The sequence below is a fragment of the Numenius arquata genome, chromosome 2 (genome assembly GCF_964106895.1).
Source record: "Numenius arquata chromosome 2, bNumArq3.hap1.1, whole genome shotgun sequence".
In the NCBI taxonomy this organism is placed as follows: Eukaryota; Metazoa; Chordata; class Aves; order Charadriiformes; family Scolopacidae; genus Numenius; species Numenius arquata.
The window spans coordinates 26,847,053-26,871,386 of NC_133577.1; the positions used below are offsets into that span (position 1 = coordinate 26,847,053).

At 37.0% G+C, this 24,334-nt stretch overlaps 1 protein-coding gene across 1 annotated transcript in view; it reads left to right on the plus strand.

Moving 5' to 3' along the window:
- WDR64 (WD repeat domain 64) overlaps positions 1-24,334 on the plus strand; it is a 60,387-nt gene that overhangs the window by 10,576 nt on the left and 25,477 nt on the right. The window contains exons 6-10 of the mRNA XM_074161590.1: positions 5,101-5,208; positions 6,824-7,038; positions 7,542-7,676; positions 9,602-9,681; positions 14,551-14,690. Coding sequence (XP_074017691.1) covers positions 5,101-5,208; positions 6,824-7,038; positions 7,542-7,676; positions 9,602-9,681; positions 14,551-14,690 — 678 coding nt within the window. The remainder of the gene's footprint in view (positions 1-5,100; positions 5,209-6,823; positions 7,039-7,541; positions 7,677-9,601; positions 9,682-14,550; positions 14,691-24,334) is intronic.

A 24,334-nucleotide genomic window follows, 5' to 3' on the forward strand; every position in this document is an offset into this window, starting at 1 on the left:
GCAATCCTGCTTCAGCAGGGGAGTTGGACTAGATGATCTATATGGTCCCTTCCAACTCTAAAAAAAATTCAGTGAAATTCAGTGAAAAGTCTGTGTAGGTATCTTGTGCCAAGGGATACTGCATTTTGTTGATTATCTCTCACATATTGTGGATGTTCTAAAATGCAATAGAAATACTCCAGAACACAGACCCTACTACTCCAACTCCGGAAACAATTCTGGGCCTGGGTTGCATTTAATTTGTTGCAAGGACTAATATGGCTTGTACAATCAATGCAGAGAGCTAAACTGTGAGAAACATTCTTTGGACTTATCAACTTTTGAAAACTTTGGCTAGAATCAGCTTAGAGCGTCTACTATAGCTGTGTTACAGGAGTGAATTTTAGTAGTTTGTTCCTGCTTTGATTGTAGAAATAACTTCACCAGTCTAAATATGCAAAGATAGGATCAGAACAACATTTGGTGCTTGTCCCCAGAGACACCAAGGGGAAGAAGCTCGAGGACCAGCTTAATGCTGCAGTGGGCAGTATGCGGCGGCAAGGACCTCTTCCTCTCTGACCACTAAGAACTAATCTTAGAATGATTCCTCAGTGGATGTGGAGGTCTTTTTGCTGTGGCAATAGGACAATATTTGGCAGCCATGGCAGAATTAGGCACCATTGAAGGACATCTCTGCCATAAAAAATGTGGAAGGAGAATACATTTCTCAGTATTAGGGTGCAATACCATAATTGTTAGGATTGTGATTCCAAACAGATACAATGGCAAAACTCATAGTTTTAGTATCCACAACTAACACTGTTCAGTATCTGTGAGCACCCACTTCTGTTCAGCTCTGCACCAGATCTGTGTGGCCTGGCTTGATCTGCTGCCTCTGTTGTCATGTGCCACTCTCCCATCCTTTCCCAGCTGAGATGTTTCCACTTTTTAGCCTTCCCTAGGAAAAGGAAGTAGGTTAGAAATAGTTTGGATTCCTCCCCCTTAGGATGGAGGATCATTGCTGCTGAAGATCAGTTGGGAGCACTACTGCTGAACGTGGCAGTCTCTACCACAGGGTGTAAAGTCTTTCAGGGGAAAATCTTTGGCTTCCCAAGGACACTGGGGAGCTGATGGTTCATGAAAAGAAAAGAGAAACCCATGCATACAACCCTATGAAATCCTCCTGGCTCTACATCTGAAAGATTTAATGGTGTTTGGTGATGTCATGTAACTTTGTTTTTGTTGCTATACTCACTTTTTTGGTACCACAATTATGAAATTTTCGTGTGGTCTAGTTAAAAACGACCCTTTTCTGCTTGCTGCTCTGCCTTGTCTTAGGAAATATGTGGTCTTGTTTAAGCTTCTTATTTAAGTGTTCGCACTGAACAATCCTGTCCTTAGACAATTTACTTTCTTCTCATCCTTCCTCTAACTACTGCACTGAAAATAGAATGAAAATGCCTATTACTGGGCTTGAGGTTGAACTTTCTGATGGTTGTTAAAAGGTTTTCATGTTTGCAGAACATAATATTTTAAGGTATTTTATTCTTAAAATGGAAATTATATATCCTTATCCCAAATCCCAAAGAAATAAAGTTCTGGATTGTTTTGAGAGAATAAATTCCATTTTCCAGGCAGTTGAAATGTATGATGCTACTAAATTCTTAACTTAGGGATTCTTTGTAAGTTATGTGTCTAGAATTGTGTTGGGGGTTTTTATTTTAAAATGTGCTTACTAAAACTGAAGCTCTGCTTTTTAATAGCTTTTATCTAAAGACTTATTAAAAATCAAAGGCAAATATCTTACATGAGCATAAATCTTCATCCACCATTTTCTTATTAAAGATGTGGTGAACTATACTGTTGAAGACCTCAGCACCAAATGGTTATAATCATAGAATCATAGAATCATAGAATCATCTAGGTTGGAAAAGACCCTTGGGATCATCGAGTCCAACCATCAATTTCTTCCTTATATCTAGCCTGAATCTCCCCTCTTTTAGTTTAAAGCCATTACCCCTTGTAATGTACAACTATGAAAAATACCTCGTGATTAATTTCTGAATAGCTAAAGAGCTGTCTTTTCCTTGCAGGGCTTACAAATTGCAGAATAATCTTTTAGGTTCCTCTACCCTCTACCATTCATTGTTTTCATTCTTAAGGTGTTTCAGAATGGAGACTTACTCAACTAGAGCAACAGAGCTCTGGGCCCTTAGGATATTAAGCCAGAAATGCTGTGAAACACAGTGGTTCTAGGAATAAGATCCAGTGGATTGCAGCGCTCAGAACTTTCCCAGCATTATGATGATTCAAATAGAACATGAACTATGAGTACAATTATTCAGAGATATTATGGAGAACAGGTCACTTCAAGAAAACCTGATTTCATTTCTTGATGAGATTATGTGACTGAGTGAAAAGTGCAGAGGCATAAATATAATACACTTAAAACTCTGTATAGTATTCAACTTAGTATTATATGACTTTCTGTTTTAAAATACGACCACTGAAAAAACACTAGAGTGTGTGTTAAATGGATTAAGAATCGTCCAGCTGACAGGTCCCAAAAGTAGTAGTCAGCATAGAATCATCATTGGATGATGATGGGAATGCTGGTAGTGAACAAGTCATTTCTCTTTAATAATGAAAATGAAATTACTTTTAAATATAGCATAGAAAAGCATAAACAGATCCACTGGATGAACCAGACAAGCTGAAACAGAAATTGTACTGAAAATGAGGGAGTGAAGATAGACCCCTTGAGTGACAGGAACAAGGAAATAATGAACAGGCTGATCTGGTGCAGCTGCCTGGCTTGTCTGTGAAGTACAGCAGTGCTAAGAAGAGAAATTTTTATAGCTTTTGCTCTCAGGTTGGAACTAGGCAGCATGTTTTGCTTTGAGTCTCTGGCAGACTGTTCTCTTCTATCAGCCACTTCTCAGTGTATCAAATTAATCTATTAATTTCTGCGTTGCTCTCTTGAGGACTTTCATACTAGTAGTTTCTTAGTAGTCTCAAACCACACTAGGAGCCTGTTTTGCTCAGGAACTTTCATTTTGGATCTTAAGGATAGAGCACCATGCTCTGCTGTTTCCACAGCCTGTTCATTCCACAGTCTGATGTCCTTGAGCAAGAACTGGCCTGGAAGGCAGTGTTAGCTAACTTGAACAATCTCTCTGTCTCTGCTAGGCTCTAAACTTCTCAGTGGACATTCTCTGGTACATGCTATGCAGGAAGCCAAACTCAGTTATTATAGTGGTTTCCTCAGGCCTTTATATTATCTGCTGATCTTTGGTGTAATTTAAGTAATTTCACTGGAATTATTAAAGACAAATGTAGTGCAATTTGTCTTAAGATGAGAATCTTTCAGTTGTATACATGAAAACGCTTCTATTGCTGCCTGTTCCAGGAAATGTCAGTTTCTCTATGCTGGATCTTTCCCTGATTGGCAACTAATAAACTGGTGCAATAAGCCCATTTTTTTCTACTTCTGATTTTATATTGTCAAATATGTCTGTGCCTATAAATAATGCAAAAGAAAAGAAGAGGATAAATCTGGAGTATATTCTACTAACTCTTGCTTTCTGCTGGCAAATAAAAATTGCATGTCATGCGTTGCAACCTTTTTGTCAGATACTTTTCTAGACTGATAGTCAGAAATTAGAAATATGTATCTTCTATGGAGAGGAGAATCTTACAAGAGAAATTCTGTCTTAGCTGAAGCCTTTGATCAACACTTTCCTCCTGTTGGAGTGTTCATTGTCCCTCTACCTGTGTCTTTCTCCTTTCACTCAAAGTGCATTGCAGTTCAGACACTATAAGGAAAATTTGAATCTGTACACCAAATGGTTTTATTTGTATGTATGTTAGACGTAAGTTGATGTACGTAGCCTTTGTATAGATCTTGTAAAAATAACTTCATATGAACACGCGTTCATATTTACTTTTCAAACCAGAATGGTTTTAATGCTTCTTACATTGTATTTTCTGTAAGTTTTTCTTTCCCTTTAGTGAAATAGTATCTTAGTGATAATCATGTCTCTAAGCCAGGGAATGCTACAATACAATGACTGGGTTGCTTCATTGTAAAAGAAAGATCAAGCTCAATTTTACTGTTTAATTTTAAATGTTTACTTAAACAGGCCTTTCCATTGATGAACTAGAGCATAGAGCTGTTCCTTTTTGGAGTAAAAACAGTGAGAGCAGAAGGCACATGTTATTCCTACAGCTGTTTCCCTTTCACTGCTTATTCTTTAGGGGAATAACAGTTGTCAGCCCTATGAGAGAAGGATTTTCCCTGAGAACTTGCTGAAATGGGAATGAAATGGGGCATATTCCATTTCAATCCCACTCTCATTTAGCAAGGTCCACTACATTTCAGGGAGAAAATCAAACAGCTATTAATGTTTCAACAAAAAAAAAAAAAAACCACACACAAAAAAAGAAACCACCCAAAAAAACCCCTAAAGCCTCGCCAGTGTAGTAGTGAATTTGAGTCCCTAATCTTACACTTTGCAAGAGAAACTATTTACTATTTTACATTAAGATCTGTATAACTGCAGGTATACTTGAAAGATGGCTTAGTATGGGCAGATGTACTGTAAATCTTTGTAAATATTTGATCTACTTATGGGGAGAATTAATATTATTTAATACAAGTTACTTATTTTCAGAAACATTCATTTCAGTAGGGTTTGTGCTATTATAGCTGAAATTTTTACTACCTTTAACTTCCTTTTGTTTTGAACTAAACTGTCACCAAGAAAAGTTTTAATCTGCTTTACCGTGGATGTTGTAGCTTAAATTTCTTCTGCTCAGAGTGCTTTTTTCAGAGTACCATCACAGTTCAGCTAACAATATAGATGTATTGTGTCCTCTCATGTGCAACATCTGTGCATCCGAGGTGAGTCACTGATACTAGAGGTTGAGTCTTACAATTTCATGTATGAGCTATTCCTGGAGTTAGAACTCTCAGTTGTGTTAGCTGGGGCCAGATTTATCAGCCACTAGTGCAGAGTATATGGAATTTATGTGGAGATGGTTTAAAATAGTTAAATAATGAAGAAGGTTATAAATTTACAGAGAAAATTCTTCTTTAGCTAACCTTTTTATTTTCATCAGGATACTGCTTGGATCACTGGATGTGAATTCCTACCTCAGCTGAAATGTGTTGTGGCTGTAACTGAAAGGACAGTCATCGTCTGGGACTATAAATCAAAAGGGAGTCAGGTATTTTGCTGGATCAGGCAAATATTAAAGAGGAAGCCTGAAAAAGATTGACCTGTGTTTTCAATATACATTCACATTCCTTTTGTCTAACAGGATGAAGGCATTAACTTTTTTCTTTATAGGAACTCAGTGAAACAGTGGAATTTAAACTAAAGAAGAAATAGCCTTTCCACACCAAATGGGATTATTAGAGTGTCTTAAAAACTTGGAACAAAGAGGAAGATTTTGTACTGTGTTGCAAACAAACCCCCAAAGAATTTATTTTCTGTATATATCTAATGCATATATGTGCACATGTATATCTAATGTGTGTGTATGTGCATATATATATCTCAGAATCTATTAAGAATCCAGGGACAGATTTTCCAAGGAATTTAATATAGACTCCTTTGAGGTAACTTCTTAAATTAAAGAAAATATTTCTTCATATTGTGCATTTTGTTCAAGGCTTTCCAAGAACAGAAGCATCGTTATGTTGATAGTGTAGGTCCAAACTGTTAAAGTTTTCTTGAACCTTATTACATAATACAATTTTTGCAAGGATTTCTGATCCATACCTTAGCTTTTTCCTCCTGTTCCTGGGATTTTTTTCAGCAATTCTGAGTTGGATGAGAAGATGAGAGGAAGCAAAGGAAATATTCTTAGGATAACATCAAGTCTTAAGTTTTGGGGTGTTTTTTTTTTTGTTCTCAATATTTAAAGGCCATTCCCCAAGCTCAGACGGGTCAATGGAAGTCTTACTGTCAATCCAATTGGACTCTTGGGAAAGAAGATTGAAAAATTTATTCACCAGTCATTATTCTCTAGGTTTCCTTCAGTCATTACATCAATGAGAGTTTAAAACTGTCCTGTGGCTGAATAGGAGCAGTTCTCTTTCGAGACCAGAGTTCTGTATCTATGTTATGTCTCTTTAATGTTTCTGTGCAGTTAATTCCTACAGCATGTGAACAGTTGCCAGTTTAGGTTGGCAAGGATGCTTTAATCAAATAACAGATGGAGTCAGGCAGTAGAACCAATAAACTGTATAATGCAGATGACCCAAAATCCCATTCCCAGGCCTTCCAGTCTAGCAAAATACCACAGTGGCTTGCAGCTGCATTCATTCCCACCATCTCAATTCCTGAAAATTCAAACACCTGCCCATATAAGTACACTTGGTACTCCCAGGCTGTATAAATAATTAGGACTCTGATATTATTTCTCCATGTGTGTTACTGCTGCATTTTGTGGTTTGACTAATTCTTTGATTTGGCTATTTCCCATTTTCTTCTAGACAGCATCTTATTTTTGAACAGGAAACTGCATACAGTTTTAGCAAATATACCATCCCACAGCATATTGAGATCCTTCCAAAAATTTGTAGTTAATATTTCCTCACTGAAATGGAAAAGGCTACCTATGAAATAAAACCTCACTGAAATCCTTAAGGTTTGCATTTAACTTCACTGGATAATGATCTTCCATGGGTTTCTAATAGCAGAAAACAGCTATCACAGGGGAGGCTTGAAAAAAACAAAGTCAAGAATTGAATGCTGATGTAAGTAGATAAGCATAAGTTCAGTCAACTTAAGGGTTTGTGTGCAACATCTAATAAACTATCTACTGTATTTCACAGAATAATTGCTTTATCATCAAACCAATGGAAAATGCTCTGCTCTGTGTTTGCACGGTGACTATGTCGGATCGCTTGGCTAAGGATAATATCCTAATGGGAGACGATAAGGGTTATGTTCACCTGCTTACTCTGACAAGTGATCACTTTGGATTGAAACAATGTAAAGGCAAAAAAGAATCACAACTTCAGGTCTTGGACTCCAAAACTTTCAACTTGTAAGTTGCTTGTGATAAAATATTATCAGTCTAGCAATTATGTTTCTTTAATTTGGGTTTTCTCTGGCATAAATAGAGGATTAGCTTTGGTGTATAAATTAACCCCACCTCACAAAGAAAATAATTTTTCAAACTGCAGTAAATATGATTTGCTTGTCGTGTGAAGGAAGTGCCATCATTTTCAGTAGGAGATCTTACAACAGAGGGGCTGCAGAGTAAAATTCCAGGGAAGAATTCACCGTTGCTCTTCTCCAGTTTGACATAGGCAATCTTTATTGTGCCCGATTAGATGGAAGCATAATTGGTACTACAGAAGTGCATGATTCAACTCCAACATTAGCTCTGCTTGCTTTTGAGCTGGAAGAGTGGTTCTGTATCTGTCCCGGATATTTAAATGTTAGCATTAGTTGTGTATAATCTCACTGACAAAATCCCTATCTACCCATGGGCATATTACAGCAGATGCAAGTATATCCTAATAACTTCTCAAATTCTGTCCCTAGTGTTAAACGCAAGCTACATGATGACTGGGCTGTGAAAGTTAAGTATTTTTCTGAACTAAATTGTTTTGGATCCTGCTCCTCAGACAGCATTCATTCATTTGTTTTGGATGACATAAAACGACTAGGGGACAACTTGTAAGTATATGACATCTTCTGAAAAAATAGATCGCTTGCTTTATAACTCTGCGCGAGATCAGTGCCTTGCAAGATGCTATCCTGTTGTATTGAAGCTGTCTTTTCTATAAGCATTGTTAATAGAAGCAAAAATGCAACTACTTAAATACTTGAACATTTTTGTTTGTTAGCTTTTGATGTAGGAGGGGACTGTCCCTATACGTTCATTACTCACAGCCCTTAAATATAAGTTACGTTTGTAGCATTGTCTGCTCCAACTTCTCCTCAGCAGGAAAATTTTAGACATTAGTTAGAAAATTGATTGCTTTGTTACGTTTGTATCATGTATCTGTTAATTTAAAATTTATATCAACACAAAAATATATTCACCTACATTTCAGTTTCATAAGTTTCAACTTCACAGGCTTCAGTTACACAAACTTGAACCAATAAAGCAATTTATTTTGAGGGCTGTGAAATGGATTTCCTGTGCATCAGGAAAGAGGTTGTGGCCTCCTTATCTGTGCCATATCCTTATTCATATGGCCCATCAGTTCTGTAGCTGATTCCAAGACCTACTAGTCTGTGATTTTAGAAGAGTTTATAGCCCAATTAAAAAATAAACAATACAAACACAATTTGATGTAAAAAGGAACTATAAATAACATAGAGATATGATAGAACTTTTCATTCAAATATCTCAAAGCATTTTAAGCATTAGATCAGCTTCACAAGTCCTCTGTGAGGTACATCCAGAGATTAGTAGATTTTTAAGGCTAGTAGCAACAATTATGATAATTTTTTATCTCTTGTATAACGTAGGCCATAAATATTGACATAGTAATTCTCACATCAATCCAATAACTTTAGGTTTTATGAGTATTGCATGTCTGTTGCATAGGGGAAAAGTGAAATATGAAATAATCATAGCTTGTCAAGGTCACATACTATATCAGGAGAAAAGCTCAGAAATCTTGTTAGATTTTGTTGGGAGTTTTGGAAAAATAGAATTAATTTGAGGAGAAAGAAAACAAAGGCTGCAGAGCCAAAAGTATAGTCAAAAGAGTATATGTTACCGCCATACACTGATTGTAATACAGAACATTAACTGCAAATATCTTCATAGGTCTTTTTCATTTAACACTGACTATAATTGTATCTCCAATTGCAATAAATACATTTCTCTGTGCAGCTTTGTGCAGCAGCTAAATGACATTATATTCAAACAACTGAAAAATTACACAGCTGTTAAAATGAAATTAATAGCCCTAAAAATAGCTATGGATCAAATCACTTTGAAATGCCTATTCCATAAGTAATTATGCTTGAAATATATGATTTACGGGTGCTAACAAAATGAATTTCCTCAATTAACTTGTGTTGGTTTTTTGAATTCCCGTGCTTTTGCACTGAATGCAACAGAATAATTCAGTTGTTTCAGAAACTTGCAGTCTCTATATGTTATTGTACAACACAAAATAGATAAAATAGAGACTATGCATTATGCAATATATTATACGCAAGCAGCAGAGAAGTAACTGCACTTTATGCAAAATAGAGGCCACAATAGACCTCCTTGGCTGAAACAGGCAAAGGCAGTTGGTTTCATACTTTTCCTCAGTGATAACTGCTTTAAGCATGCAGAAGTGTGTGAAGGCTTACTTTGGCAACAGCTACCATTTTAGTATTCTGTTTGGAGTATGAATGATAAAGGATTCAGGTGATCAAATCAGATATTTATTACTTTAATGGAAAGTGTACTGTGTTCCCATTTTATTGATGCTAGTGTCTAAATCACTGATATAAATCAATTTGCTTGTAACAAGAGATTGTATGCGTTATGCAAACAGCTATTCTATATGCTACAGAAAAGTAAAGTGGAATGACTGTAGACTGTATTTTCCTAACGTTTCTTACCTTATTATCTGCTTTTTTAATGATTACAGACCTGTAAAGGAATTTTCTGTCCCCAGAGGGGTCAATGCCTTCACATACTGTGCAAAAGCAAAAGTCATTGTCACCGGAGGTAAGTATTGGGGTTTTTTCCAAGAGATTGTTCTGTTGTTAATTTTTTTCCCAATTAAATAAGATAAAATAAAGCTGAGTTGGTGTCTTAAGAATTTTAATAATGGCTTCTGTCTTAAATGATAGGAAACAGAGGTCTTGCATTTAAATGCTGGGAGCCTCAGTCTGAAAAGATATAGATTCTGATAGGAATTAATCAAGGGCTCAGTCTGGATTTGATTCAAGCATCATGCTATTTATATAATAGAACATGAGAAACAGTATGTTGAACTACTCTAAGGTACCTTTCCAAGTCACAGCGGCAACTGTCTTGGTCAGGTTGTACATTACTCCTTTCAGTATCAACAGGGCTACCATCCCTTCCTGTTACTCTTTGGCCATCCTTTCCTGTCTTATGCAATCACATTGGCCCATCTTAACACTTTGTGTTGCTCTTCTCTCTGATCATGTTTCCCCAAAGCTTTACCATTCATTCTTTTTCCTAGCTTCTAAAGTATTCAGTGGGGATAAATCTGCTAACCACTTTACTAAGCCCCAATCTAATGTTATTTAGCCAGGTGTTTATAGCACAAATGGTATGCAAAGTACTACAATGTATTGTTACACTGGGAAGCGATTATTAAAAAAGTCATGTTTTAAGACCCTTACTCTTCCATAATTTATTTGTTGTATTTGAATATGCTCATGAGTTTGCCAGTACTGTGACACAACCTAAGTTTGTCTTCCAGACATTTGACATTTATAATAATGAATAAGAAACTGGTGAAGTGAACTCTGGTACAGAGTTCACTTTTCATGATAAAAGCTAGACTTCTTCAACCAATAAAATCACCTGATAGTGGCCTACAATATGGAGCCATAGTAATTTAGAATAACTTTTCTGTGTAGCATTTTGCATTAAGATTTTGTTGAATGGTAAAGTGATACAATTTTCCTCTTATTTTGTATCCATTTCAATTCCACCTGTGTCTTAATCATCACCTCAGGGAACAGCTACAGTTAAAATCAAATTATGCATTCATATAAAAGCTGGAAATGATCAGTTTTTAATGATATGATACATCAACTTCTAACACTATTATTTCTTCAAATCAAACTATTGTTCTCCTGTGAGCAATAAAGTGCAAGAAAAACTATTAGTGATTTTGAAGTCTATCAGTAGCAGCTTAAGACTGATAAAAGGAAGTCCTCTGTGCTTGCTCATTATCCTTTGTGTATTCCTGGCACAAGTGAAGTAACTGGTAACATCTTATATCTTGTTTGTTTTTTACTGGCACTATACATTGGTATTGACATTTTCAGCAATTCCCAGGAGTCCTAGTTATAGAAATCATATCCCAGGACTCCACTAATAGTAACCCTCACAAGCATGAGGAGATTCTTTTCTATGATGCAGTCTAAATTTAAGAAGAACATCTGAAGACAGACAAGGCAGCACAAAAAAAGAAAGAGACATTGGTCAGTATGATAAACATATTAAGTTATGTTAGTTTACCAGATGTCCTAACCATTCTGAAGAGGTTTTGCAGACATTATAACCCAAGATTGTATAAAAAGTGAGCTTGAAGGAATGATAAGTTGTTTTAAAGAATAAAGGGTCTTTCTGTGTGTGAGGAGCAGCATAGGAAGAAACCAGGAGTAATATTTTTCTTTTCTAGTTTATCAGAGGATGCCAAGCTAAGCCTAGCATTTTTTCCATTCAAAAATACTATTATTCTCAAGGGCATTTCAACATGACTGAAATGTAGACATCTCAGCAGACTTGTAATACCACACAAATTGCAAAACTGTGTAAGCAAGGGAGACAACTTGACAAAAGATCACATCTTCAAAGAATGTATTTGAATCCATAACATCTAGCTAGAATAGAGCTATGGTCATAGAATCTGACTTTTTAAAAAAAAAAAAACTAAAAACATGCTTTCATAATTATTTATCTTGGAATGGAGAACACCGAACTGAGCCCATTATGATTCAAATAATTGATTTAACAGAATCTTAAAAATGTGCTGTCTGATATGTAGACAGATAATTAATCTTCTTCAAGCTTTTCTTGAATGTGATTAGTACCTTCTGTGTAAGGGTTCTGAATCCCGGAGGCATATTTGGAGCACAGAGAGAGTAAATGTTCCAGCAAATGTTCCAGTGAGGCAGTGAAGCAGTGCATGTTAGGGCCAATGCGGCATTAGTCCAGAAAAAGGGGAGAGAACGTGTCTGCTATAACCAAATCCACCACTACCTCAACATCAGTAAAGCATAAAACTTCATCCACTATTTCACGTAGGAAGCAAATAGCATTTTTAATGTAGGGGAAGGTTTTCTTTCCTAGTGACACTTGTTCTTCCTGTTAATATCTTAAGAACATGTATTAGTGATTCTATTCTTAAAAGAAATTCTCTGTGCCACAATTAAAGGGTGCTGTCCTCCCCTCCATTCATCTGCCATCACCTCAGGAATATAAAGAACAGAGCAGTTAGGAAGGCTAAGAAAAATCTTGTTCCTCAAAAGCGCAGCAAGTAGGTAGTTGAGCTGGTCAGGTACTATCAACAGCTTCTACCTAGTTCACTGTCACCTTAAGACATGACAGTTTCCATTTGGGACTGTTAAAGGACAAGTTATTGAAGCAGTCTATGCTCCCTCTGATTATAACTGATCTCATCAGTCTCACTGGAGGCTCCTGCCTACTGTATTTTGTGTCCTCCTGTTGACCTCATGGAAGGTCTGCAAGCTGAGTTTTACTCCCATGGTCTTGTTTCTCAGTAATGTGTACTGGCCTGGTCTCAAGGGTTCTGCTAATTTACCAGACATATCTATGACAACCTAAAACACAACCTGTGGAAGCGAGCAGGAGCCCAGCCTGTTGTGCATTTTTCCCATCCAAAAGGGTTTCACACAGCTCTTGTGCAATTATATAGCCTTTGTAAGCTACTTCCTGCCATGCTTACAGCATAAACAGCTAATCTAGAATCGTTTGGCCTGAAAGTGCCACTGAAAAGAAACTGATTCCCATTGAAGTTACTGCCAGTCACCTACTTATCATAGAATCATAGAATTATAGAATGGCTAGAGTTGGAAGGGACCTTAAAGATCACCGAGTTCCAACCCCCCCGCCGTGGGCAGGGACACCTCCCACTAGACCAGGTTGCTCAAAACCCCATCCAGCCTGGTCTTGAACACTTCCAGGGATGGGGCATCCACAATTTCTCTGGGCAACCTGTTCCAGTGCCTCACCACCCTCACAGTAAAGAATTTCTTTCTAGTATCTAATCTAAATCTCCCCTCTTTCAATTTAAAACCATTACCCCTTGTCCTACCATTACACTCCCTGATAAAGAGTCCCTCCCCATCTCTCCTGTAGGCTGCCTTCAGGTGCTGGAAAGCTGCTCTAAGGTCTCCCTGGAGCCTTCTCTTCTCCAGGCTGAACAACCCCAACTCTCCCAACCCCTTTTTATGCAGAAGTTACCCCTCCATTGTGCCAGTACAGCTGTTTGCATGGTTGCATTCTCAGTCACACTTGTCAAATGATCTGGCATAAATGAAAATTACTTTCTGTTGGAGCTATTTTAAGAGCAGATCATTTCTCCAATGAGCCTCTCTCCTTTAGAGAGAGGCTACATAAACAGTGGAATAAATTTAACTGAGAGAACAATTATGCTTCATGGAGGAAAAGGGAGATGGGGTGCTTTTAAATGAATCACATATTGCTTTATTAAGAAAGAAAGGAATAGATCTCTGCAGAGAGAGAGGGAGGGACTGACCAATGGCAGCAGGTTGAACAAGCTTAAGGAAGATCCCTGGAGAGCAGTCTGCAAGAGCTGACCTTTAACTCTTCTCTTTATTAACAAAACTGAGCTGAGCTGCACAGTCTTGAGGTTTGGTGTATGTTCTTTTGGGGCATGTACTTCTTAGTCTGTTTTTTTGGCTTTCTGCACTTCACTTTGAGTTGAGAGAAAACTAAAGCTCAAACTGAAGTTTAGATAAAATGTGGCTGTTTCATTTATTGTGTGTCAAAATGTGTGTGTGTTCAGCTAATTGCATATAATTCGTACAATTGTAGTATTTGCCAGGAATTGAAAGTAAAAATATAAATTAATTAATGTCAAATTTAAACTGTGCTCTTGCTCTCTTGAAACTCTTCTGAAAAATATGAAATATTTCAGAGCACTAGGTACAATTGTGTTTACATCAGTATGTAAACCCAGGAGTTTACGAATACATTTTTAACATCTTTGTGTTTTGAAAAATTTATGGAAACTATTATGAAAATAGTACCAAAAGGTTAATGTATAATGTAACCAAGGATTATTCCCTAAATTGTAGGTAAATATAATGTTTGAACTTACAAATCAACAGGAAAGACCTAATTCTCAATTAATTCAAGACACAAAATCACTCATCAGCAGTTATCGTTTCCTATCTGCCCTAAGCTTTCATGTCTGCTCCCCCTTCCTGTTGTGCACATCCACCCTCTTCCACAGAGGTGGTCATCCCTTCATTTCCTGGCTAAGTGGACACAAATATTGTTTTGATGTTTTTGTAAATTATATCTTTGAAGGAAAAAAATCTGAGCAGCAGTTCTATTTCTAAAAAAGCTCCCATGGGGCTACCGCATGTAGTCACATCCAGTGTCCCTGACATTCCTCTAGCGAAATAAACCACTTTGAAAGGCTAGTCAGTTATATGTTTTTAATACAAGTTTGGGGGTAAGCAGTGAAAACATAAGCTGGAATCCAGCCATTAGAATGAAATATTCACATCCTTATATGGGAGTTGCCTACATGGTGAAAGCAGACACTTATCAACACTAAGTTTATTTGTAATACCAGTGACTAATAGTCATTCTGACTACATATATATGTAATTTTTTTAGGTAATGACAAACTCCTTCGTTTTTGGCATCCCACTATTAATAGTAGGCCTACAGGGAAGCTATCAGGACACCAACATAGTATTGTGGAAATTGTGACAAATGAAAAAGATCAACATGTCATCAGCCTTTCCTCTGCAAAGGTAAAACACTTTTCTTAACTTCACGGAAATCAATGCTATAAATGCAAGTACGAAACTGTTTTTGAGTAAGTGCTTCTGATAGTATCTAGTCCTAATCTCAGTGTTTATCAGTTCATTTATAGTAAAAATAAGGTAGAGTTTTAGCTTAAAATTTCCAAATTATTTTATATTGAGAAGCAAAATTAGAATGGAACTATTTGACATATTTTTTTTCTGAATGTGACAAAAGAATATTTACAATAGTAGAATTGAACTATCTGGTAATTTCCATATTACTTTGGCAACCACCAGAATTATAACATAACCTGTACCTGAATGCTTCATTCAGTACCAATCCCCTGCAGAAACTTCCTACAGCTTCATTTACCCTTCTCTCTGCCTGTCAGCCTACTAAACCCATAGGTGGAGTTTTTCTTACACTGGTGACTCTGTACATCATATTCAACTATTGACCTCTTTCTAAACAGTGTCTTTTACAAGGCTTACTGATCCAAAACATTGCCCATGAACGGGAATACTAATAAAATCAATAAAATCAACCAAATATTGCAAGATTCTGCTGGAAATGGATGCGTTTTCTTTAAGTTATAGGTGGAATCATGGCATCAGTGGTTTATCTCATTTGTCAAAATCAGCCTGTTCAGGAGAGAATAAACTTCTAAAAATATGTGCAAAAATAAATGAGAGCCTACTGAAGGAATAGTTATGAATGGCTATGGAGTGCTTACAAGATTAATCCTATGCAATATTTTCAATATTCAGCAGTATTCCATATTCTCATTAACATTTGCGATTTTGTCTACAGAGAAGTCCCATGTATATGTGGTAGGGGAGGGAGGGAGGGAGAAAAAGGGTAGAGCAGAGTTCTGAAAGGGTTGGAAGTTATAACATAGGTTTAGGCAGCCCCTATAAATACAGATCTCAAGTATAAAGATTACGGTCTCGGACAGTCTACTTAAAAACCCCACCTTTCTAAGTAGAGGAATAATGTCTATTTGCTGTAAACCCGTGCTCAATCCCACTAAAGGATTCTTGCAGCACTTTGGTTTTCTTTGTGGTAAACCTCAATAGATCTGCACAGAGAACGTGCTTACTCGGGTGTCAAAAATCAGTACTGTATTTGGTGGCAGACAAGCCTAGGACACATTGTACTGAAACCTAGAATTCATGTGAATTGTTTTTAGCAGACTTCTTTATTTATAATGGGGCATTTTGGTCAGTGTGCAATACTGCTTTCTGGAAAATAATGAACAAACCTTCTGTGATATTTAATTTAACTGAAAACAGATTGGCCTGAGCCACTAATAACAAAACAAACTTATAACAACAAATAAGAAGATATTTTGGAATTTGAACTCAAATAACATTTCCATTTAAGAAAATGAAGATTCCTTAAACAATTCCTTAAACAATTCCTTAAACACTTTGCTCCAATATTATAAAGATTTCTTGATAGAACAATTCACTAGTAAACTGCTTAAGGTAGCTATTAAAAAAGGATTTATATATCGAATTCTCTTATCACAAAACTTAAACTTACTTTTTTAGGTTTATAACATAAGAATACTTACAAATTAGGTAGAGCCATAGCTTTGTGGATAATTTCTGTATGTCTTTTAGTTATATGAATTAGTATTTCCATAGTAGTGACACTGAGGAAGAGGGGAGGGCACAGGCAGGGATTGTCATAATTCTGGGCTGGTGGACTTGCTTCAGAATATAATATTCCTGGAAATAAATTTGTTCCTGATCTTCCAGGTGGTGAAGACTTTAAAGGTAACAGTGTGTATAGGTGCAATTACAATTGTAGTCCACAGCCATGTCTTTTTCTTCAACTGTTCAGTTAAGTGAATTTACTAGAAGATCTGAAATATCGATGTGATCTATTTGATGCTAATCATAGGAACATATTCCAAATCTTGTGTTGACATTTCCCACAAACACAAGCTATTCTCTATGTTAAATTATAAACCACAGATCAACAAAACCCACATTCTTTACAACTACATTTACAGTGTGTCTGTCTTGACTTATGTTTTGGTTGAAAATATTTCCAAAGGAAATACTATTAAATTTGTCTGGAGGTATTAACTTGTCTTTTGTGTCATTCCACCAAAATACAGGCTCAGATTTTCACATAATACATGGACTCTTTGCTAAAGTGTCAGCAGCTTGGAGTCATAGATTAGGTTATTGGCATGAAAGTGAAAGTGTAGGTATTTAACTGTAAATACAAATGTATATAACTCCTTGATTTGCATTATTCTGCAGAAACCACTAACCTCGTTTTCAGGAAACATTTTTTCCAAAATGGCTGCAGCAGCCTATTCTTTTGATTTATGGTTGTAATTTCATTGATATCTATCATTTGGGAGTCATAAAAAGAGGAATGAGTGAGGTATTTCCCACTGTTACAACTATTTTACGCCTTTTCTGTTAGGTCTCAGGGAGTACAAAGTAAAATAATATGGCTTATTCAAGCACTGAAGCAATATATTTTTTATTTAAGAGAATGCTGGTAGAATATCTGAGTCCTTAAAAAATTGCTATCTTTGGACTTGGAACTGCAGCTAAGAAGCATCCTTGGATGCTACAGGATACACTGGATAGAATCAACCATGACATGAGTTGAACATTTCAACCGAGGCAAGACAATACCGTCCTGTATAAAGGTACTTGATCTGCCTGGTTACGACATTGGCACTACAGCATTTTTCTACAAATACTGTAATTTAATAGAAATTGCTAGTCTTTTTTAAAGCGGGCCCAGTCAGCTGAAGAATTAGTTCTACGGAGTGTATGGTAATATGAGAGCAATCTGTGGGGTAGAAAAATAATGGAAAACTGACCTGACACCCCAGCCTAGGTAGAAGAAAATCTCTGCTATATTTATTTTTCCTCTCCTCCATGTCACTCAGCTCTTCATTGCCCCTTCCTCTCTGTAGCTAGTTTGCCCATTTTCATTCTCATCTCATCCTGAGGCCTGAAGCATTTATTACTATATTTTTTTCATATTACAGAACTGTCTGAATGCGTTTAGCAAACACTGAGGGAAAAAAACCACTCATAGGGATAGGGATTATTAAACCTGGAGATGTGGCAGGAAGCAGGTCATTATCTGAAAGATGATTTTATACTCATAATGCTCTGTGAAAACAAGAAGATTAAGGCCAATGGCAGAGACCAGAGCAGACTGCATAGCCCTTGTACTGAAAGGCTGTGAAGCAGTGACAACCACTCTCTCAGTGTGGAGTGGGGATTCACAACACAAACAGTGGAGGCTGAAACTTCATGTCTTGCCTGCTTGAGTTGTCAATGGAAGTCAGTAAGACAAAATTTGCTACACCATTGATTTTACTAGAATGCCTCTAGTGGTGGGTTTGATTGAATTAGACCACTTAAGTGAGTCAGATGAGCAAGATTTGACCCTACAGGCTTCAATGTATAAAAGCAATCTCAGTTTTGCTTGATGATCAGTGGGACTAGGGTAAGGAATATATTCCCAGACTTCACACCACTGTACAGTATCATTTGTGAAAAAAATCAGAATCTTTGTTTAAATCAGTGTGGGGAATATTCTTTAGTCTTTTTCTATTTAAAAGAAATTTAATTTTTGGCAGCTAATACTGAAAGAGGAATGCACACATTTACATATGGTAGGAGAGTAGTGCAATAAGCAGGGTGATTTCTTGCATCTCTATTCTAGGGCATGGCAGAATTTCATTCCATTCATAATTTCTTCAAAATCTGATGCAGCCAACTTTATGCAAGCACATAAACATTTCCTTGCTGAAATTCACCCATAGTAAATTAACTCTGTTATATTTATGTTAGTTTTATTCTTACAGAACTCAAAGGCAACTTTTAGGGTCTCATGGAAGACATGATATGTTATTAATTTTTTTTTCTGAATTTTGAATATTTACTCAAACCTTAATGCTATCAGTCTCCAGTACTCTCTTTACGTCTGCTTAATGGCAAACAGGCTGTGTGATATCCCAGTGGGAATTCATAAATGTCTTTTGCCTGTCTGGAACTGAGCAGGTGATTGTATCAATGCCTGTGTAGGTTAGGGTGGATGTTTATCATCTAACCTATTTTGAAAGCACACAAACTGTTTTAAGGATATATTTATAATACAGTGATTTGTCTTCCCGAAAAACGAGAGCAGCTGAGCTGGAAGCACATTGTTTAATTTATGTCAAACCATTGCTAATCGTGGCTGTTAGTACTGCATATCAACAATATTAAATTTAATCTAGATAATTTGAAAAAGAGGCATTTGGGAAATCTGCTCCAGTCATCCTTCACAGAAATTATGTGGTCACTTCTATATCAGATACCTTTTTTCATATACTGTTTTGAAAGTCAAAGTTAATCCTTCCCTTGGACTGTGCTTTTATCCACTTTTGTTTATTTGCTCCTCCCATATATTATGAACTTTATTCTCCTCTTATATTGCATAATCCTTCAAGAACATTGAGTATTCTTCTTTGGACTTTTCATGTAACTTACCCAATTTTCTGTTATTTCCTGTCCCATTTTCCATTATTCAAATTACTTTGTCTCTTGCATAGTCTGCAAATAAACCCTACAGAATTAGCATACAGAAGACTCAAGGGGGATCTCATCAATGTATATAAATGTCAGAATGGAGGCTGTAAAGAAGATGGAGCCAGGCTTTTTTCAGTGGTGCCCAGTGACAGGACCAGAGGCAATGAAGATGGAAACACAGGAGGTTCCATTTGAACATCAGGAAACACTTCTTGTACTGTGAGGGACACCATCTAAGTGTCCACTGAAACTGTTCTCCAAAAGCGTTGAGGGTTATTTCATCTTTGCTTTAGGGGTCAGGAAGGTCTATCATCAGCACACCGAGCACACGGTACAGAGACAGACATACAGAGACTTTACACACTCTCAGTCATTGCATAGCAGCCAGTAAATATCCTGCAGGTTCATTACTATACAGTTAGACTCACTATTGCATATAAAACAGTTTGATTTCTTTACAGCATTCCTCCCTGTTTGGGAAAAGGAAAGTAACCTTTTATATCACCAGGTTAATGGTACTATTTGAGGAAGTGATTTGAAATGTTCGTAATTTTGAACTTCCCCAAATTACTGTCTCAATAAGGCAGTAGTTATAGTACCATCTGCTGCACCACGTTGCATTAATGTGCTTAGAGCTAAATCCTCCTTGCCTTAGCCTCACAAGTAATCCCATTGACATCAATTTGTTCTTAAGTCTTCTAATAACTACAGAGAGTTGTAGTACTTTGCAGGATCACCTTCAGGGATCACAAGACACACAACAGCACTCTCAGCAGAGACTCTATTAAATAACACAGCAAGCAGAACTGCAGTTCGACCTCTGCTTCACGCTTGGTGATTTTTGTCTTTGAAGGCTCAGATGTTCTGTGTGAAATTGTAACTTTTTTCACTTAGACCATGGAGCCTTCAATGCCTCCCTGAAACAGCTGAACAGTGTAGCAAATAGGGGCAGATAAACTAAACACTTCAACAGAAAATCAACTTTAATTGTTGCTTACTCTTCCCGTCTATGCCTACAGTGAATGCTGTGGCTAGTGCAACTTCTTTCTGCCCAAAGAGTAGTTAGATGTTGGAGTTTCTTGCATGTTTTTTTCATAGGTCATTTTAAAGGCTTGCAGCATCACTATTCTGTAAAACTGGGGGAGGTTGTCTGTCTTTTTCAAAAAACTAATTTTCCTTAACTTACAGAAAGTATCAGCGCAGAGATAGGAGAGTTTGGAAGCACTAAAAGGAAGTTACTGCGTTACTGTTTTCTCTGGAGAGTTGTTGAGGTATTTTCCTTAGAGCAGTGTTTTCAGGTCACTTACTTATTCTTAGCTAGAAGTAATTTGAAGGTATTATCTTTTGGCAGGGAGGGGGTTGGGGGGGAGTGTCCTTATAACTTTCCAGCAGGAGATACAGTGTTCCCGAGCCTGAACTTTATTGTACTGAGAGCATGTAGAATATTTATTTACCAAATTTGTCTGACCCTGTTTCTCATCTTGGTTCTGTCTCCCTCTGCTGTTCCCATTTTAGTTGGTGAGATGAATCTTTTGCTCTTCATTTGTCCGTGTGTGTGTATTAAGAAAAATAGGTAAAGGGTGTTGCTGTTTTTACATGCTCATAAAACATAGGCTTTAGAACAGATGGAATAGATAGTTAAGGCTTTTTTCTAGGTTCTGAATTTTAGGGCCTGAAGGAAGGTGGTACTGGAGAGAAAAATGTTTATGTATGTAAATACACACATTTAAACTTGTTAAGGGATCTCAGAAGGCTTTGGCAAGAACTTCCACTGAATTCTGGAGTGATTTCATTCCTAATTTTGCATAGTGTCTGGGGAAGTTCCATCTGTAACGATGTCATTTTGCCATTGGGTTAAAAATGAAAGCCACAAGAAGAGCAACCCAGAAGAGAGGGAAGTGATCCAGGCTGTGGTCCTGGAGAGGGGGACAGAGTAGTTTGCTAAAGCTGTGGTAGCCGAGCTAGGAAAGAGGGGCAGTGTGCATTCCTCCAGTGTCCTTCTGTGCCAGTTACTGACTGTGTGAAGGAGGCTGGCCACTGTGTGGGAACAAGGCAAGAATCCCTGCTCTGCCAGCTCTTAAGAAAGGTCTATCTGTGGGTAAAAGCCCATTCTGCTAACACCAATACTGAACTGGGTTTTTCATTAATGTAAGCCAGTGTTGTTGATATAATGTTTCTGTAAGTAGAGCTCAGCTTTCCCTGTAAGGTGGGAACAGCAGAAAGAAAGAAAGAAGTTATTTCCAAAAGCACTTGAAGCTCCTTCTCTCCACACTCACCCTCCTCCATAATGTGTTTTGTTTGCTTGAATATAGTCTGCATTCTGTGACTTCAGAAGACACGGTCTAGAAGCATTTTGCTATAAAGAATATGTTTTCAGAGGGCTTCAGGGATTCCTGGCATTTGTCAGGCTGCTGTGCGAAGTTCTTCAATAAATAAGTGCAGCAGCAATGTTACTATTAACCAAACATTCCTAAGGCAACTCCCACTAGTCAGCTCCTAATTTCCAAATAAGCACACCTTTTGTTGCCTCTCTTCATGCATGAATTCATGCACAGTCGTGTGTGCTGATGCAGATGAACAGCAGTGACATTATATCTCGCAGCCACGCTGGTGATGCCTTGTGTGGGAGTTACTCATGTGGAACTGTGGTTTATGTATCCCTGCCCACAGGCTCGGAAAGGAAGAAGGCCAAAAGGAAGGGAATAGACTTACAAATGCTATGATGTGTCCAGGTTTTTGCTGTCACTTAAAGTAACTGCATTGTCTTAGTGTGGTACCAGCATTAGTAGCTGAACAAGCAGCAAGAAATAGTGCAAGAGGCTCTTATTTATATTCACTCATGCTGTAAAATCCTCTTTTCTTATTGCTTTGATAAATAAGATGTCAAATTTATGATTCAGTTGTTCACAAATTTAACTTGATTAGTCCATGAGATTGTTAAATTGTCTGTCTTCAGTTTTGTTTTGTATAATTTTACTAACTGTGTAACAGATCTGGGTGATGTTTATGGAAGGGTCAGTATATCTCTGTTCAGTGACTTATTCTTTTCACCTGACTAGAGTATCTCCATAGATACCTGCTTCTGATTAATCTTCAGTTCTTACAGCTGTTTTTACATGCTCTAGTTGTGACGGAGAATGTAAACTGAGCAAGAACTGAGCTTGGAGATCTACCTGCAACATTGCCTTAACTTTATCAACTTTCATCACCAATTCTTCTTTCTATTTTTCTGTATCTACTGTCAGCTGGATGAACAGTTTCATCATTTTTCCTGTTCAATGGGATTTCCTTTTTCAAGACTTCTCACTGTCTATTTCTCCCTAAAGCTCTTCTTGTATGCTTTAGAAATTGCATGTCTGAGTAAACTCCTGAAATGTAATCACAAGTCTATCAGACTAGTATTTCTTCTGATTCAGTCAGTACTGTCTGAGAGAAAATTTAACCTCAGTAAGAAGTTCTTTGGAGCCTTTTCCCTTTGAGTTTTCCTGAAAACAAACAAAATATTCAGGAGAAATTTTCTTTCTACTTAAAATTCTGAAACACTGATGTGTGAACTCTCTGGTGCCAAAGGTGATCTGTGTTTACACTGATCAGTGTATCTGTTTCTTTTTTTCCCTTCCTTTTCAGAATTTTGCTGGGTCTTCTGCAACTTCCTTTAAAATCAGGTTACTGATGGAAATTCCAGAAATCTCAAAATCTGTGTATCACCCTGAATAATTGCCATGCATTATTGTCTCTCTCTTTTTTTTTTTTATTCTGCAAACAGTGAACAGTCTTCTATTTGGTTGGGGTTTTTTAGCAATGGTGTTTTTTCCATGCTGAGATCCTCTTTGAAGTGAAAAAAACAGAGATATTTCAACATTTTATAACATCTAGACTAACGAACATTCATTCTTCAGGGAAAATTTATTTGCATAGTGTGTTTCTTTGGAAGAAATCATTGCTGGCAATTGCAATCAACATTTCATAACATGAACTTATTCACAAGTGAAGTATTCCTCATTCTCAAAAGCATTTTTAAAGACACAATGTCCTGCCTATGAATTATAATTGGCATATGCCCTGTTCAACAGAAAAATAAATACAAAATGAAAAAGGGATAAGCTATGGTGAGGAAAGCTGAAATAGTCAAAATTTGTGGGTTATGTTTCATACTATGATTTGCTGTGTGTCTTTTGGAAAACCACTTACTTTTTCTGTTTATAGGTGTAAAACAAAAATTTTCCCTGAAGCAGTTATGTGTAAAAAAAAACCCACCAACTTTTCTGTGACCAAATGGACAGATACAAGTGAAACTCTGCAGAAGTAAAATTACGTAGTCCCAAATTTTCAGGGGAAGTATTTCTCAGGGCTGTTATAGGTTTTCAAGGATCTTTGTATTAAAAGGTGAGTAATATTATGGAACGCAGAACAGAGGGAAGTGATCCAGACTGAATTTTCTGAGTTTTCAGCAGTGAATTTGATTGTAACTGTTTTCTTTATGATGTTAACAGAGGTCATGTTCTTGGTTTTCACTCAGAGTTCTTCCTGTCAGATTTCTGGCTTGGTGTTGGGCAAGATGAGCAAAAAGCAGTTACTTTGCAAATCAAGTCTTTAATGATAATTTAATCCATCTTTCTTCTACCAGTCACCAACATTTCTAGGTCAATAGCACACTGACTGGGCTGAATTTGAGTTATGCACCAGACAGTAGTTTCTAGCACTTCTGATATAAGACTGGCTGTAAGCCAATTCCTGTGGCATAACTTGTTAATGGCCTTAGCAAGTAACTTATGTCATTAAAACTTTTATGAAATTATGTGAAAGTGCTGAACAGAGCTCTGCATTCTTTGTTCTGTCTAATCTCTTTTTTCTAAGGTGCCAGTCATTGTGCTATCTAAAACAGCAGTCAGAAAGAAAAAAAAAAAGTAATTTCCAAATGAACCTTCAGTCTTGCTGTCCCAATTCCGCTTGCTTCTTTTTCTGTTACAATGCCCATGTGTTATGGACAGCTGCTTAGGCAGGTTTCAAGAGGTTTACTGGACTGTCTTTCCACAACAGGCAAGCTAATGTACAGCTGCTTTTACCTGTGGGTGAATTAAGTAAGTTTT